The 18,932-nt window shown below is 37.0% G+C and overlaps 1 protein-coding gene across 6 annotated transcripts in view; it reads right to left on the reverse strand.

The window, feature by feature from the left end:
* Positions 1–15,611, reverse strand: part of LOC121873418 (WD repeat-containing protein 47-like) — a 73,075-nt gene extending 57,464 nt beyond the window's left edge. For 3 of the 6 annotated variants that reach the window (XR_006090238.1, XM_042376995.1, XM_042376958.1), the window contains exons 1-6: positions 15,522–15,611; positions 11,621–11,844; positions 10,630–10,761; positions 9,870–10,013; positions 7,697–8,955; positions 3,725–3,766 (exon numbers count right to left, since the gene is read on the reverse strand). Coding sequence is in view for 5 of the 6 variants with exons in the window: in XM_042376995.1 (XP_042232929.1) it covers positions 3,725–3,766; positions 7,697–8,955; positions 9,870–10,013; positions 10,630–10,761; positions 11,621–11,833 (1,790 nt within the window). In the remaining variant the exon portion in view is untranslated. Of the gene's footprint in view, positions 1–3,724; positions 3,767–7,696; positions 8,956–9,869; positions 10,014–10,629; positions 10,762–11,620; positions 11,845–15,231 lie in introns of all 6 variants that reach the window. The other 3 variants (XM_042377004.1, XM_042376984.1, XM_042376968.1) reach the window with 2 other exon arrangements.
* Between the last annotated feature and the right edge of the window lie 3,321 nt (positions 15,612–18,932).

The following is an 18,932-nucleotide window of genomic DNA, read 5'->3' on the forward strand; positions in this document are numbered from 1 at the left end:
CAAGACTCATGTTCGCGACTGTACATTAGTTTATAGTATTCACTGTTTCACATTCCAGGGAGTCTAATACAGTACAGTATAGAACTCTCACAGGGGTTATAAATACACTAATAAAACCACAGGTAACAAAGGCAACCAATGTAGGTGTCATAAATGTAAAAAAAAAGGGGGGATTTGTTTATCATATATACAATGGGTGAGTTTTGGCCGGGGGACGTATTGTGGCCACTGCCCGTTTACCACAGAACAAAATTCACAGCATACGTCTTCTACCATGCCATGATAACCAACGTGAAATATAATACAGGAAGACAATAAAGACAAAAGGGATACTATAGCTTCCTTTAAATGTTCAATCAAATATACTGTGGGGTATATATACAGTATTTTTTTCTAAGGCACAAACAAATACACAATATTCGTCAAAGACAACTGAAACAAATCCTATCAGAAAAAGAAAGAAATGTCAATCTTTATCCATTAAGTAATCAATAATAAATGTCACTGTCCAATCTTTTAATAAAACTTTAATGATGACTACAACTTGCTAATAAAATATGGATAACTGATCACAAGTTATCACACTAAACCTGATCACAAGATATCACAATAAACCTGACTTCCTGCCTGTACTGTAGTTCCTAATTCTTATCTTTTATTTGATCTCTAAGTGACACTCAATTGACAGTACAGTACAGTATCATCCTGTGAGAATTAACTTAAGTATTTATCTCTCACTAAATCAATCAATAAGAATAAACAACACACAATGAAGTGGTTGAATATTGACCTCTTTCACTACTGCAAGTTCATAATTTTTAGTAAAGAATTAAATTACAGCACTGTACCATCAACTGAGTCAAAGTATTGTATCCCTAGTTTCATACACCAACCTATTGTACTTTAAGAGACGATAATCTTAATTCTGGCAACATTTTACCTTCGAGGCAAAACTGATACAGTCCATCTCCTGCGGTCTGGGTGAAGACGGAACGGCCGAGCATGATCACTAACTCTACTACTATATCTCATCATTGTTGGTGTCTCAATAATAACTTCCTTTAAGCCTGTTAACAATTCAACTCCATCACAACTGAGAAAAATATGTAAAAATATGATGAATGTTCACAAAAAAGTATACAGTTCAGCATATTATTTTCAAACTGCAAAATTTTCTTTCACAAAAAGCAGTGGCTCATCCATATGCAAATGACAATAGCTAGTAGCAGTAGTCAGCCAATCAAAGCAATACAGTATATTACTGCAACTTGTATATACAGTACAGTTGTTGTGCTGATCCACACAGGGACACTACTCTGCTGCCACACATCACAGCTACTGAAGAAAATATACGTGCACAGCCTCTTCTCAAGACCCGACTAATGACTTGCCTGTGTGGCGCATGACACATCCGCTACTCTCTGTACCTCACCCTAGATCAGTATGACATGCCTGGAGCTGCCTGGCTGGCCTGAATGTATAACAACTATTCTAGAATGAAGATGGTGAAGAAAATATTTAACACAATCAAAAAGGAGAAAAACAAATGTTGATATTCCCAAGACGGCATTGATTAAGCAGACCAGTACACACTGTGACTGTGTTATCATCTAAGTCACTCAAGGTAATGCTGGACCAAAAGCCTCACATTAGAATTTAACTTCATACAAAAATAAGAAGATAATACTATAACAACAATTTATATAACATACCAAAAACATTCTGACATTCTTCTTCTATGTAAAAACTGCTAGAAATATATGGTATGCCATTTATCTGCCTGACATTTCTAAAACACTTGGTTATTGTTGAGAAATATCATTATCCTACTAGCCACAATATAACAGAAATTTCCCCTTGAAAATTAACTGCTAATTACACACACTGAGGATAAAACACATTTAGAACACAAAAAAGATAACACAAGGATCCAACACACACAGGAGAAGGACACAGTGACCTGCATACCAAATAAACTCGACTTACTATAAAAGGAAGATGACAAGACTGATTAATGAACCATATGACACCAGACAAGACGCAATGGCTTCTTAACGTAGCTACTATCTCATTCAGTACAGCAGTTATTGTTAAGTGCTAAACTGACACAAACATTCGTGAGACATACCAGAGTAAGTTCCCATACTGGAAAACCATTGTGACTATCATGGACACTTTTGGCTGTGGGGTAAAGTTGCCTCAAATTCACGTTCGCTCTCATCTTCCCCAAACATATTATGAGGCTGGTTGATTAAGTAGCTCAAGTCTATAGGTAGTGCTTAGTGACGTGGCTTACTAGTTAATGAACTTCCAATGATGAAATATTAAGGAAAACTAGAACAAAATTCAACTCGTGGCTTCCATGCTTTTCTGAGAAATTCCTTTCCTTTGGCATTCTTCACTGAAATTTTCAACAATTCTTCACTTTTAATACTGTATTCTATTGACTCCTGCCAACATCTACACTGGTACTTCATGTATGGCAGCAACCCCTCTCTCCCTTTCCACGTTTCTTACACACTAAAAAGCTTAATGTTATTCTTCTGGCGGCCAAACCAACTTAAAATTCATTTTCACCTTTTTAGCAGCCAGCAGACTTTTCTGACAGCCAATCAACATCAAGAGTTCTCACAAAATTATTCTGAGCAAACTTAAATCTTAAACAGAAAATAATACATAGTTGTACAAACTCAAGTGTATGGAAACATTTTAAAGCAACACGATATATGGAGAAGATATATTGATAAAACACATTATACCACTGCTAGATATTTAAAGAACGTAATGTTATACCAGGACTAAGGTGCGTGTTTAAGAAGGGAGGGAGGAGAGGTAATTCACTCTATGAGGGGGGAAGGGAGGGAGAAGGGTTACAAAGTCTTCACATTTATAGTTAACAGAGTGCACCTAACTTAACGTAGTCTACCTCAACCTCACTTTACCAAGCCTAAACTAATCAAACATTACCCAGCCTAAAACGTACTAACCCAGCCCAACATGACCTACCATTACCAAACCTAACCTATTCAAATATAAGAAAACTTAACCTAACCTAATCAAAACTATGATAGTGTACGTATCATGCACATTTAATAAATTTCCTTACATGGCAATACAGTACAGGTTACTATATACTGTCGAGATGAGAGTGCTTCTTAACTGCTGTTGGATGGTTAAAAAGAGGGAGAAATAAGGCATATATACTACTAAGATGACAGTGTTCCTTAACTGTTGTTCCATGGTTAAAGAGGTGGTGATATTCTACTGTACTGCACTGTACATATATACTGTTAAGATGAGAGTGTCTTAACTGCTGTTCCATGGTTAAAGAAGTGATGAAATTATGCATATATGTAATAAATTAGCAAATACTAATTAAATTACATGTGGATGGAATATCAAGTCAAGTAAGTCCTATTGATCTTGATGGTATCTTATGTACATTAATATATATAAAATGATCATCACTGGAATATATGGCACATCTCATGTCATTATTTGACCACAAACATCTAGCCATAAGCTGAATTATTTAATTATAAACATATTCACGCCTGCAGGACTTTCAACAGGTAATAATGTGCATAAGCTGATTTGCCATGAACTCCTGATTACTGAACTGCCACCAATTAACTGCCTGCTGAAACTCTGCTCAAGTGTGCTCAATTTACACAGCCTTAAGTAAGAAGCAACATAGCGTGCACAGTGTCTTGAGTGGACTCACCAGCCGTAGTAGCCCCTATGCATTTTTTTGCATCTCACACTTCTAGACCATTAAAAAAAAGATGGGGAGGGAAATTGAACAATTAGAAATACAAATTTGGGGACAAGATTCATGTTCAAAGCCAATGACACTTGTTTGTGGCAACTGGAATAGATGGTTACAGATACTTGCAAGGGGGAAAATAAAGTTACAGTTATTGATATCATATGTGAGCAAATAGAGCTTTTCATCCAGTATTTTTACACTTAAAGAGACCAATATTTATCTTTAGCTATACATAACAGCAGTAATGTACTTTAAGACTATTAAGAACTGAAGGACTGAATTGTTATGGTACTAAAATGAATGAATTTTGGCTCAATGTGAAGGAGGACTTTGTTGGTGGTGAAGAGACAGCAGGAAGAGAATCTGTGCTAGGGTGACAGAGATACTGTTATTCTGTGCAGGTCAGCTACTGAAACACATAGTCAAGTGGTGTGAAAAAATTATGGAGATCAAAATTGTTAGTTGGTGCAGAAAAAAATGAGCATCAGGAAAAATAACGAGAATATACATCTAAAAAATTCTTGTCAAGAGAGTTAGTTACAGTGATAAGGAATAAATAAACTGTAAGATACATGAAAAATGGAAAATATTTCAGACAATGAGTGAAGAGAAACTTGAAAGGAAAACAAGAAATATGAGGTAAAAGGAGTAAAAACTCTGGAAGTATTAAAGAAATCCCTCCATCACACCTAGCCCATGACACCTGCCAATAAAAAGATTCTTCATATCCTTATTTAGTTCAAGATGAGCGTGACGGAGATGGTTTGGACAAAGAGAGAGAATGGCTGGAAGACCTCAAATGTTGCATGTGAGGTGAAAGGTTACATGTACAGTACAAGAGGAGATAGGAAATAGCTACAGTATAGAAGACATAGGTACATTACAGGTACACCTCAATTTACTATACAATAGGGTGCTTTTCCTGAAAACCTTATGATCAACTAATAAGTATTTATCAAATGATTACCATTTTAAGTTTGAAATTATGTAAAAAAAAAAATTAAGTGATGGCTCTGCAAGGTTGGTTACCAGTAGGAGTATCGCTACTGTTATTTTCACTTTCTGGTTACTTTCCTCACACTTCTAAATAATGTACAGTATATCCTTGAAAATGCAGGATATTACTGAAGTGTTCTGTTGAAGCATGGAGATGGATTCAAAAGATGTGGTTGGCTTGTAAACAAGTTCATTACAACATGCTGTTGCCAGTCAAACTCCTTGAAACAAATTTAACAATAATTTTAAAATACAATGGATGATTACATGCTTCCACAAAAAAATAATAAATACGAAAGTAAATGTTAAATATTATCATCTAAAAAATAATGTGAAAACAAAACAAAAATCATACATAGAAATAAATGTGTAAACTGTTTACTTTTGTACTGTACGTATTGTAAAAAAAAATTAAATACAGTAGTCATCATAAATCGATGTATACCTGTATTCAATACTTGTGCTATTCATGGAAAGAAAGGAAAACTGCTGGGACAAGAACTCTAGAAAGTTTTAACTCTTACAAGCAAATGAAGATGAAATTCACACAAGTACTGGTACGAAGTTTGAAGATATTCCACAATACAGTAGTGTACGCTACACACACCCCAGCCCCACTAGTTTTGTGGACACTACTTACTGATTTATTTGCTAGCTACCAGTTTAACAGAACTAGGTGTTACAATCATTAGAAACTAACTACTAGTCTGGCATAACCTGGTCACTAACAAATCATAACCTAGTTGCTACTTTAATAGATCCTAGATAGCAGTTTAGGAGAACTTATTTATTAGTTAAGTAAAACCTAGATACAAGTTTAGAAGCCAATCATTCACTGCAGGGTTAACTAATATGGGGGTACAAGGTGGACCATGCAGCTTCCTTGCCAACCTGAGGCTAGTCTCTCCCAAACACAAACACTGTACATGGTATCTGTATTTCCAGGAGCATCTCGCAGATATAAGAGTGGCAATAGATAATGACAGACCCACATCAGAAAGACACATTAGTAGTTTATTATGACTGAACTACAAATTGAGTCGAGTTGCAATGTTTACAATATCAGAGTGAATTCATTAGTGACCGTAATGAGTTACTACAGTCCATCAACAGATAAATCATTAATAACACTTAATTTTTTACCGAGCTGCTTAAATTATTTGACCACTGGCTTCAGATGTGGGTAGAGCTCTAATTATACTCAATTAAGACACATTAGAGTTGCCTGCAGTCTCTAATGAGGGGGTTTGCTAAATAGGGTTCGACCAAACAGGATGGTAGCTGGATGTGTTAAGGAGGGGTGAGAGGAGGAGGAGGGGCAGGTGTGGGGGGCACTAATCATATGGCTACCAAACAAGTAAGTACATCCAAGACTAGAAATGTGGTTTTACAGTAAAAAAGCTTGCTCTCTCTTCTACTCTCCAGCTGTGAAGAGAGAGGGGTGCAAGAAAATGCGATAAAGTACAGGAACAAGAAACGATAAACAACTGAGAATTGAAACAGTAACTTTCACAGAGAAGGTTCAATATGAAGTCAATAAGAGTGAGGGAGTGAGGGATACCACCAGCAAGTGACTATGCTCTCAATGTAGCCGTGGATATTAATAATAATGATTAATAAGACAAAGGAGCTCCTCTACTTCTTCATGGCAGAGCTCCCAAGGCTAATCATTATAAATCATATCACCAGTTTGTAAACATCCAATTACCCAAACAAGCAGGGACAGATATACCAATGGGCTCCAGTCCCATTAGGCCACAACCAAACCTAATCATTAGGACTGGGGAATATTCTAATGGATTGGTTAGGCTGAGGCCCATTAGAATTTTGTCTCATTTGGACTACCATCTACCTAACCAAACTGTCTATGATACAGGGTACTGGGCCTAAGTAGCTGACAATGTGAGCAGATGCATTAATGTTAACTGTAAGTGGCCATTCTACCTGTGGTCATCCTTTGACCTTCAACCCTCCATAAAAAAAGCCTACTGAATTTAAATCAAATAAATAAAGGCACAGATTACTTCTTCACCAATTTTCCCTCTAAGTCCAAACCATCCTGGTCTTGAACCTTAGTTACTCATAATACACTGTGCTTTTCCCTGAAACCTTTAGTAGTCGACACTCCATTAGAAATAAGTAAAGAAGTCTCACCTAAGTTGGTAAATTGTATAAAAATAAACTTGTTTCACCCAACACTGTAAATATGCCAATGAAACTCTTTAAAACATAATATCAACTCATTACAATAATATTCATGGCTCTCATCACTATTACTGTTGACAATACTCCTGAAAACAAAAAAGTCTCAAGAGAAAAGGCCTTAATAATGTTTGTCCCATCTCAGAAAAAGGTTTACTTTCTGCCAATATAACTCATAAGACATATTACACGGTTACTTCTCTTCACAGACTTGTTCACTCTAACAAATTTGGACTCTGCTGGGCTAAATTTGGGTACATAAATAGTGCAAAACATTTACATCATCTGATAAAAATTGACATTGCAAATAAATCCTCCTGTAAGTTCCAAGTAAAATTCCTTTTCTCTTAGGGGTCACAGTGGGTGTTCAAAGTTGTTCAGGGTTGACACGATACTGTTTTTGGAACCCTAGTTTGTATGTGTGTGAAGAGGTTTATAGTTAAATACTGTATGTACAAATATTCAGTTGTGTTTGGGAAATATTAATACAGTACCTTGCTTTCATCTCCAGACATATTCAGTATTAAAGTTGTGGCTCAAAATTACCCAAACAATATTTGTTGGGCCCACAGATATACTACAAATGTCCTCTTTACACACACACACACACACACGTTCCAATAACAGTGTCATGTCAGTTCTGAACTCCTCTTATGACCCTTAATTTTATAGCCACTGTGATCTGAAAACTTGCAAAGTGAATGAATGAAAAATACCAAGATGGCTCACCTGTTTATGTTCATACTGGCAGGATGCATCGGGCCCATGTTCATCATCATTTGGTTGTTGTTGTTGCCATAGTGGTCATACATGTGATGTTGCTGTTGTTGTTGTTGTTGTTGTTGCTGCTGCTGTTGTTGTTGTTGTTGTTGTTGACCCATCATCTGTTGTCTCCGCTGATATATGCTGTACAGTTCCCCAGTCTCTCTGTCGTTATTGGAATTGCAGTTGTTGTCAAACTGAGATGGTGGTGGCTGTTGTGGGTGCTGGTTCTGTTGAGGGTGTGCCAAAGAAGCTTTGCCATCAGGGACAGGCGGCAAAGGGACATTTTGTTTAGGGTGAGGGTGGTGCTGTGGCGGAAGCTGTTGAAGATGGTACGGTGGTGGTAAGTTAGACGGAGGGGAGTGGTTTGGAAGCGGTAGCTGAGGCGGGGTCGGGGATGATTTCGGGGGCAGAGCAGGAGGTGACCCTGGCTTCTCTTCACGGATTTCCTTTTCAATTTTATCAGACAGTGCCGGTTTATTTAGGGAGTCTGTGGATTGCCGTTTGTCGGGACTACGTGATCTAGCTCTTCTTGGTGGAGGTTTGGGTAGGCCAACCTTCTCAATTATGGTGGGAAGATCTCCATATGAACTACTAGTAAATACATTTTCTGTGTCAAATAGTCTGTCAACTGAAGTGTTCATAGTCTTCTTTCCAGTGAGATGGAAACTTGCAATACTTTTTGACATCATGTTGATATCACCAGTTGAGAGAGCCATCGAGTTTCTATTTGAGCCAAGACCAAATGGGAGTCCATCGAGGTTAGGGTTTAGGGAACGTGACATTATATCTGTAGCTCTGGGTCTGCTGTAGGGCATGGCTGAGTGAGGAAAAGTTCTGGGTTTAAAAGGAGTTACAAGAAGATGCTCTGTCCATGAGGCCTCTAGAGGAGGTTTTTCTAGACGTTCAACATCAACATTAAGGGTTTTTTGTTCAAATGGACAAGCAAAAGTCTCAGGGGGAATACTCTGGAGCCAAGAGAGCAAAGAGAGATCAGAGTCACTGAACGTCGTGGAAGCGAGGAGTGAAGGAAATTTGAGCGAGCCAGAACCACTGCCTTCTCCAGTGGCCTGATTTTGGCAAAAATCAACACATGACTCATACAGGAGGCCCTTGATGATTAACTGAACCAGACGATCATTTCTCGCCATACCGACACCCTCCATTGCCCCGGCAAGTCCTCCACGATGCTCGGCCGGCAAAAACTTCTCAACCAAAGGGAAGACCTGTGGGAAAAAATACAAGCTCAATTTCTCAGTCAAGTCATTTTAACTACATCACTCAACTCTAGCTGGCTGAGGGAACTTTCTGGCCAGCCCCCCACTAATGCAGCTTTGATCAATTCTTAGATCACTCTTGCTCTACATACTCAAGCTGGGTTCACTAAGATCAAACTCAAGTCTAAATGTTTTGAGGTTATGAGAATTATTAAGCAACATTACATCATAATCAACATTTTACTGCCATTTTCCACGCTAGCGTGGGTTAGCTGTGATTACCTGAGGGCAGATGTTGGGTAAAATCGGAATGGGATATCCTCCCCACTCACCACTGCAATTCAGGGCACCAGCCCAGAAAATGCAGCTGAAGCCAGGGGATAGGCACAGTTTTGGTGACCCGGTTCCCATCAGGTATATTGAGGCAAGGTTTTACGACTGGCTGCCCTTCCTAACGCCTACCCACAGGGTGAAAACTGCTGGCAAGGCAGCGTCACAACTCCCTGGGGTAATCAAAGACTAATAAACATCTACTTAATCAAGTATTTTCTATATTGTATTACAAATAAATTTAAGCATCTTATAAAACACTTAAATTTTAATGGTTTATATCAACAATTTCTCTCAGAGGAGCAACAGTAATAACTAAAACACTATCGACACAAGCGACACATGGGACCCATCTACCTCGCCATAAACACCCATACCATTTATTACTTCATGTCCCTTTTGAACACTCTCATGTACTCACCACTTGCCACACATCGCCTGATTTTGCATTCATGGACATTTAGTTGGGTAAGGAATAAGGTTGGTTAGGTTAAGCATATCATTGATCTTATTTTTCCTCCTAACATCTGAACACACACACACAAAAAGTTATCAGTGTTGTTTAAATGTCTCGTCTTACTACAGAAACTCACCTGTGTCCAGCATTGCACCCGAGCGCTACTTGGGTTCCAGTCTCGCAAATCAGCATGTTCGTGGAGTCGAGGAAGTGTTAGGTAGAGACACAGCTGGGAGTACGCTTCTTTGTTAGGGGCATATTTTTCCAACTCATTCAATACCTACAAAGATGACAAAAAACTGTGATTGAAATCTACCTCATGAATTATGTTACGTATATCAGGGGAAATCGTCTGGGGGGGATACGGGTATTTAGGGGAAAATCCTTCTGGAAGGGAATATAAACATTTAATGTTAATATCCTGTTATGGGGGATGATAGTGGTAGGTGGTTGTACAGGGAAAGAGACAGGCGCAGTGTTAAATGCATCATGTAAAGTTTAGAAACATAAATCATTCCAGAGAAATACTGTATATATTAAGAATCAATCTACAATCAAGAAATGTAAAACACAAAGACTATTTAATCAACATGAACATTACAGCATTTCCTGACAATTTCAACACGTGTACAAGAGGATGCCATAATCTCTTTATCAATGGGAAAAGTAAATAGCACATCTTTGCAAGTTTAATAGCACTCTTTGTCTGGATAAGTGCATGTATACTAGCACACCTTAAATAGATTAATGCATATACCCTGTATAACAGCACAAATATAAGATCAAACACACAAGTTAAACAGGATAAATGAATTAATTAACTGTGTGAACAAATTAGACAGCACACTGTCCCTTGTCTAGCTCAACACAACAAAAACAATACCAGTACAACATACCTTGACTAGTTCATCCACAGCACCCTCTTTACTTGGGTTGGCCGGTGCTTCAGCCTTAATACACAACAATTCATAGTACTTGTACTTTAATACAATGAAGTGAAACTTCTTTGTGTCAAATGCATCTATAGCCTGAAAAGATAGACATGAACATTAAATGATATGATAAAAATACTTGATGATATATAAAGTTAAATCCTGGGTGATAAAATATGCCCCAGCCCTAATAGGCTCTAGTTCTAGTATGCCCTGACTTAACCTAATTGTTAGGATTGAGGCCAAGCCATGATAGGTCAGAACCTTACTGGTTTGGTGAGATCATTGAGGTTTCAGGGTAGGAGTTGAAAACTTGGGAGTTTATTCACTTCAATTACACACCACTTTAACCAGGTGAGGTCATGCTGCAATCACTCAAATTCCCCGTAAATCAAAACCCAACTCTAGCCAGACACAAAGAAATCTAAGATACTAATTTCATCCCCTATATCATAAAATAAGAATTCACACGGTTGGAACACTAAGTCTGGTTAACAGACAATCAATTTCCTGGACACTCTTAACTTATTCACAAAAGATAAAGCAGCAGCTCGACACATAATGGCTTTAAAAATTACCAACCACGATAAAGATAGAATGGCTCAACACTTACAACTGTGTTAGCTGCAGCACTGACCATGTCACCCAAGTAACAGAACTCATCAACACAATCCAGGGGTAATGTTCTGTACATATAAAGTTTCTTCAGCCTTATTAAGGCCACATGATTACTGTACTTGCACATACAGAACACTTAAAAGTCGGTAACATCCTGCAGTCTGCCACTTACACCATTGCACCTTTTGTGTACCCACTTCCCATACTCACTGCACATTAATGAGTTGCTGTCAACACCTTTCTTACAGCCGGCATATAGACATTTCCACCATAGGCTCTTATCCCTGTCACCATATTTTTTATCTGGACTTATTGGCAAAATACATCTCCAACTCACCTCCAAAGGCTGTACGAACTCGAGGACATCATCCCACTGCCCATCAAGAATAAGCTGCCTGAGAAAGAGTGCGTCATCTGAGTGGTTTCCATTGATGATGCCCGTCTCCCTCTCTACATTTAGCTGTGAGATGTGCAGGAAACGGTTGTGCAGAAACTCTAGCGTAAGTCTTACTACGTCCTCCTCACGTAAGGTGAGGTGAGCACTAGGCATTTTGGTGATGCCTGCAAGGGGGTAAACAATATCAGTTTAATAAAGTGTAATGAAATGGGTATCTCAATTTAGTTATTAAAGTGTAACTGGTATGGGTGTTGAATAGGGTTATGATATGATCTTTCCTGGTACTGAATGTTCATCTTAAAGCCACAGAAGCAGAAGCAGCAGCAAAGCACACAAATCTAGCCTAACCTACTTAAAAATAGCCTAATTGGTTTCCTGTGCTCTCTGATATTCCTTAATGAGAGTCCTGACCCAAGTGTGGACAGGTAAGACCACATGCTTCATTATAGGCACTTATCATAATTTATAGAAGTTCTCACATTTGCAGATTAACTTTCTCCAACATCTAGTTTGAATTTTAATACATTAAAATATACATTCACAGAAAGATCCTCTCAAAAGTTTCCAAGTACTGTACCGTAATAATAAGCTAGCGACCCATCCCTACACCCTTACATTAATATAGTACAGTTTATTGTACAGTACTGTACTGTATTGCTGTTTTGTAGAAGGTTCTCACTAAAGGTTTAGTTAGTAAGGTTCAACTAGGACTTGGAGAAAATAGGTTTCAAGATATTTAAGCTTTACACAACTATATGACACTTCTCAAAAATTCACGGTTCATATTTATATGCCTTCAATTGAAACACAGCTATACATACTGTATGATCCATCTTTTGTAATATTTTAGGAGCAGCTACTTAAGATTTTCCCTGTAACTAAAGACACTGCCATGTGTATCTGTCTCTATAGGCAAACACTGCACAGTGGCCACCTAATCCCAAATGCAAAGAAATGGAACACTTCCAAGCTAGCAAATGTCTGACATGCCTTCCTTCCTTTCCATATGACCTTTCCTAACTAACCTTCCCTAAAATAATAACGCAATATTGTATTGTACTGTACCAGTAAATATCTCCATTAGCTGGAAGCTCTCTTAGCCAGAACTGATATTTGCTCAGAATTTCCTGGAAATTTTATCTCAATTCCGTGTTTGGGAATGATTTAATCAGACTGAAAATCAGGCTTCTTTTTTTTTAAATTCCTGAAACTCCCTCCAATTTTCTTTCCGGTGTCTGGGAGTAAATTACGACGATGAAATAACGTGCAATTTCCAGAAATTCCAAAAAACTTTTTCCAATTCCCGGAAAAATTCCGGGGATGGGAGATGTTTTTCCGGGTTTGAGAGTCGTCGTCTCGTGACCCGGAAATCTCTCATTCCTGAAAGTTCTCTACACCAATTGTCCCGGCTAATGGGGATATCACTGTAATGTAGTACTTCCATCCTTGGATACATAGGCTGAACCAGACATTATACTAAAATTTGAGAAGATGCCATTTTTCCTGATGTGGAAATAATGTAGTTGGAATTTAAGAAAAAACTAATGAACCACCAAAAACAATAATTAACAAAATCTATGCACAACAAGATATACAAGATACGTGTGTCAGTTCCTCATCACACACTAATATAAATAAAATCTTTCACTGGATACCGTGGCAGTGGTTTATAATTGCCATGCCTCACACAATACTCATTACTGTGAAAATTCTCAAGTTCTGCTCAGAATGTCAAAGGCTTGTTCGTGATCATCTGTGACAACAACAGAGACCAGTACATTGCTTTCCAGGAGGGTTAGGATTTGTTAGCAGATATGGACGTAACTCTACATTGATTTTCAGGTAAAATTATCGTTCCTGTTATCCAACTATTTTGAAGTAAGTCAGAATCGTTCAAAACACATAAAACAAAAAAACACCGGAAATTCATAATTTCAACCTAACCTAAACCTCTCACGGACGGTGGTAAATTAAAATCCTTAAATTCGCAGGATGACCGAAACGATAATACCAATTCCACTTTTCATACAGGGAGACGGACCCCCAAAAATAATAAGGTACCGTACTTTACTCTACAGCAAGGTAAGGTAAGGTAAGGTTAGGTTAGGTTAGTTTTTTCAAGTTAGTTTATGTCGATATACACCACCAATTCTTTACCTCAAGCAGCTCTATGGTCTACCACAATGACGCAGCCTTCTGTATTATTTGGCTAAAACTAATAAGCCTAGACAGTCTGGAAAAAGCAGAAAATATCAGACTATAAGACAAGTGCTACTGTAACGTGTGGTCTACAAGATATTAAGGTAAGGTGAGGTAAGGTTAAGTCAGATTAGGTTAGGTTAGGTTAGGTTAGCATCATGAGACCACACAGCCACCACTGGGCAGCATTTGAAGTAAAAGATCTCTGCAGATTAATTACACAAACGTTTAGATTTATGGATCACCTGAAGAATCACCATCCTAGTGTATTTCACCTAAAGATTAACCACACTAAAACTATTTTGGGAGGATGAGGTTAGGTTAGGATATGTTAGGCTAGATTTAGGTTAGGATAGAATAGGTTTAAGTTAGGTTAAGTCAGCATTAAGGTAGTTAATCTTCAGGTGAAATAAGCTGGGGTGGTGATTCTTCAGGTGATCCAGATTTATTATACAAGTTTAGTTATAATATTTGCCTTCAATATACCTTTTATCTAAGTATCAACAGCAATAGGCGAACACGCCCGTAAAACAAAACACTCGTCTCGTCAATCACTAAACTATAGCTCCTCCGTCAAGGATTTTGGACCAATACAGTAAATATTGTTATAGAGAATTTAAACCTTACACTATATTTTCCTTTAACATCTAACATGACGTATTATTTTACACCTGAGAATAAATCACATTAAAAATTGCATTAAAAATATAATTTCAGTCATTGAGTTAAACTGAGCATACTAATTATTTTTTCTTATCTCCCCACATGATTTGAATTAAATGTATTAAAACAAATATATCAGTAAATACCCCATTAATATATGAAAAAGTATAATGGCTACTCTCTTCAACCTTCAGACCTAAAGAATCAGTAGAGGCCAACAGAAGCCATTTTTTTTCAATATTTCTTTTACTTTCACTCTCTTCACCACTGTAATTTAACCTAATCTATATATCAGAGACTAAACAAACACTTAAAACCATCAAATCAAATTATAACATTTTTTTAAGATACATTCACATTATGTCCTTGGCTGTGCTTATGGTCACACACACTGCTTATTACCGTTTATTTTAACCTTATCCGGGATTATTCTTTACATAATTCAGTCTAAATATATGTAAATAGGAAACACAAATTGACAGAATTTCCATAAATACCAAATATTTTTTCATTGAAGTGTTTTATCATAAGTATATAGCTGCCAGCATCAGGGACTGGGCTATATTAACTGGATGGTAGCCAAAACTAGGGATATTTACTGGAATATTACAGCAGGGAGTTAAGTGAAGGTGTGTACAAAGCATTACATACAATTATTAGTTAATTACAAAAACACCTGCGAGACAAACCAAGGAACACCTGTCAGCCGACTCTAGGACCAGACACTTGTTCTTCTCTTGAAACACTTCCCAGGACACACCACATGTTCTCTCAGTACCACTTGTCTTTACTCAAATCCCAGATAAATAAATATACAGGTTAGGGAATCGTTCATGTATAAAAAAAACAAAAAAAAATAAAAAAAAAATTCACTGGCCCCTCCTTGCTGCCTCTCCTCCCATCAACTCCTCCCTCGCCTTTTACACAAATTTCAATCACAAGACTAAATTTTCTCCCGTTCACAGCCTTTTACACATACCTGTACTATATCTACATTGATCTATTAAAGGAATAATTCACACATATCAAGTGACGTTCACTGTCAAGGCTCCCCGACCAGACCCCACGTGATCAGGTGCCAAGTTCACTTATTTATTATATATTTCCATCGACTCTACGGTATTGATTATTCTCCTATATACAACATATATATATCTTAACTATATTTAATATCTGAGTAGTTTATTAATGGTGTATTTATTGCTGTATAAAGGTATAATAATTAGTCATTGTTTGATTGAGCAACTGAGGAAGGTATACATCCAAAACACAGACTATCGGCGTTTTGATTGGTTGAGAGCTGGTGTGACGTCACCCTTTGACCAATGGGACAAACCCTTTGGTCATTGCCCTTTTCTATGGTAGGTCTACAAATTTCCAATAATTCATATTTTTGGGGTAATATATTAATTTTATATATTTTATTCAGATAAAATTTAGAATAAAAAGAATAATAAAACTCCAAATGAAAATAATAATTATTGCGGTTTACAGCTGTCAGATGTTTACGATTCTATATGTAAACAAAACAAAAATTTCATGCAAAGTTTAATATAATAATTATATCTAAATTTAGTAAAAATAATATGTCTATTATTATTTTTATACTTATTTTTATACTTGCTGATCTTAAGTCATAATTTTAGTAAAGTTATAGACACAATCGCAGAGGACGTCCCCCTCACCACACCAAGTCGGTCAACGTTAACGACAATGGCTGGTCTCGTCTCTAAGGTGTACCAAAATGTATTCAGGCGGACATCCTCGTTTGTGTTAGCGGCTGTCTTTGGTGCTTTCATGTTCGAGCGAGGATTTGACATGATCTCTGATGGAATATACGACAATGTTAACCAGGGTGTAAGTCTGGCTCGTATATCTTACCATTTTCTTATGTAAAACTGATAAGAATGTTAATATTGTCTCTCTCTCTATTCATATGTCACTAATATTACTGTAGTAGTTATATGAGGTATATTTTTTTTAGGCTATAAGTAACTCGTGTTGACGGTCATCAGCTGATTGGCACCGGTGATGCAATAACCTTATTTACCTGTTTAAAAATTTATCTTTTTTTGATCACATATATTGTTCGTTTAAAGGGCCAGAAAATATGTTTTAAGTGGAATAATTGACCTGGATAAAAATTATTAAGTTTAAAAAGTGACCTGGAAGTGTACCCAGACGGTGTCATCCCACTTGGATGATCGTCTGTTTTATGTGATTTTTACCATCTTAATTAAATTATCTGACTAGGTTACATTACTCTAAATCGCATAAAATAGACGATGGCACAAATGGGAATCGTCCAAGTGGGATGTAATCTAACCAAACATATGACCTTCATGACCTAGTTCCTGGGTCAATGGTAGACTTGCATTAACATATACAGACTATCGAAGAAGATAATTGTAAAAGTATCGTTTGGTCATCAACCTATTTGTAGTTCAGAATCATTTACAACACATCAAAAACTATCGGTAAAACATAATTTCAACCTAACCTCTCGGTCGGTGGTAACTTAAAATCCTAAAATTTTCTGAATGACCTAAACGATAGAGCTATATAATTTCATGCTGCTCTGTTAGATAGGTTCTCTTCTGTCCAACATGTATCAGCACAGTAATATAGTTCTGCAATACACCAAGTGCCTTATAACGTAGATAGATAATCAGATACATATTATTTCACTGTCGACACTTATTGGATATTTCAGGTGTGTGCTTTGTGAGGTTTTGATTCCTTAAACTGTATGAAAGGTGGGGGGGACTCTGCCTCTTATGCTTGACACGGATAGTATGGATAACACACAGCACCATAGGATGTTACTGAGGGCAAGAATCTGGTTAATATTTTAATGATTCTGTGATGCCTTTTTTATTTTATGATATGGAAATGTGATACTATATTGAACATTCCACCAACAGAAATTATGGAAACACATCAAGCATCGCTATGGGCAGGTGGAAGAGGAGGAATAGATCATCAGCAGGTGCTTCACGTTACATCACCGTCATTCCGCCACAGTGTAGCTCGTCAAGACTTACTTCAGTTTTGAGGAGCTCATTGGATTACACATCAGTGACATGATGAAAATAGAAAAATCAGAAGACTATGTTGGAATAGTTTCTGCCATACTAAGTATCTTTTATTATATTTCCTTGAATTATGGACCTTATTACAGTACAGTATTTCAATAGATTGTCCAATACTGATAACAAGGAGGCCTTTATGTGCTACATGTAGTCCTTTGTTCATTTGTACAAACTCAGCTGCTCATCATGTGTATATTTATGAAAATGAAGACTTATTAAAGTATACTGTCATATTATTTTCCCAAAACTGTTTTGGAAGAAAACATGGGGATCATTTTCATTATGAATGTAATGTGATAGTTATGTCTTGTATAAACTTCTTTGTTGTCTTCATTCATTTCTATATAGTTAATTAACTGACAAAATGTTTACAAAAACAAAGAAGTATAATTTGTATTGTCCAAATAAAATTGCTATACATTAAAACACATAACTTTAAAGTGAGAAAAACTAAATAAGTTCACAAAACAAAAAGTTTGCAAAAAACAATAAGGTAAATAAATTCGTGAACAAACCGAAAAAGGCCCCAATAAAATTAAATTGGTGTACATAAAAAATATTAGAACTTAAATGTACAGTACAAAAAAAAAGCACTAAATGCACATACCTGAAGGACTACGCTTTACATTGACTTGCAAAAATGTCATTTATTGCAGAGAAAATCAACGGAGTAACTTTGCGGACAGTGGGCCTACATAAGGCAGTTGACCAGTTGCTCATCTTACACTCATTACTACACTGACACATTCAGCTCTTGTGAGGTTCTAGTCCATCTCTCTGTCTCGATCCTTATATCATGGGACAAGTCTTGGTCAAGTGAAAGCCATATGGATATAGTCCGGGACATAATCATGCTAGCATACGCATCGTGCTCAATTAAAGTGAGATTAATTGGTCATTGAAAGTCATAAATTTGAGAAAGTCTGTTTCTGATGGCCTTGGCGATAGAATCTTGGGGCTTACCTGCAAGTCAAATTGTAAAAAAAATTAAGTGAACTTTTATCCTGGTGCATTAGCAAGGGACACGGTTGAACCCAAGGCTGGGGAGAGATGCAGTGGACTCCAAGTGCCTCTCTGTGTAGTGCTGTGTCTATTTTCTTATTTCCCTGAGGGTAGATTTATGTAATAGTTTCCTGGGTGGAAATCTGAAATTTTGGTTCCGGGTGAAAGTCCAGAGACACTTGAGAACCTTTTAGAATCCGGATATAGGAACATTAACTTTACCACTGATAAGATATGTCTGGGCTTGACCTTAATAATTAAAACTACGCAATTTCCGTCAAACTGCAGTATCGTAT

The sequence above is a fragment of the Homarus americanus genome, unplaced genomic scaffold (assembly GCF_018991925.1).
Source record: "Homarus americanus isolate GMGI-L3 unplaced genomic scaffold, GMGI_Hamer_2.0 scaffold55640, whole genome shotgun sequence".
NCBI lineage: Eukaryota > Metazoa > Arthropoda > Malacostraca > Decapoda > Nephropidae > Homarus > Homarus americanus.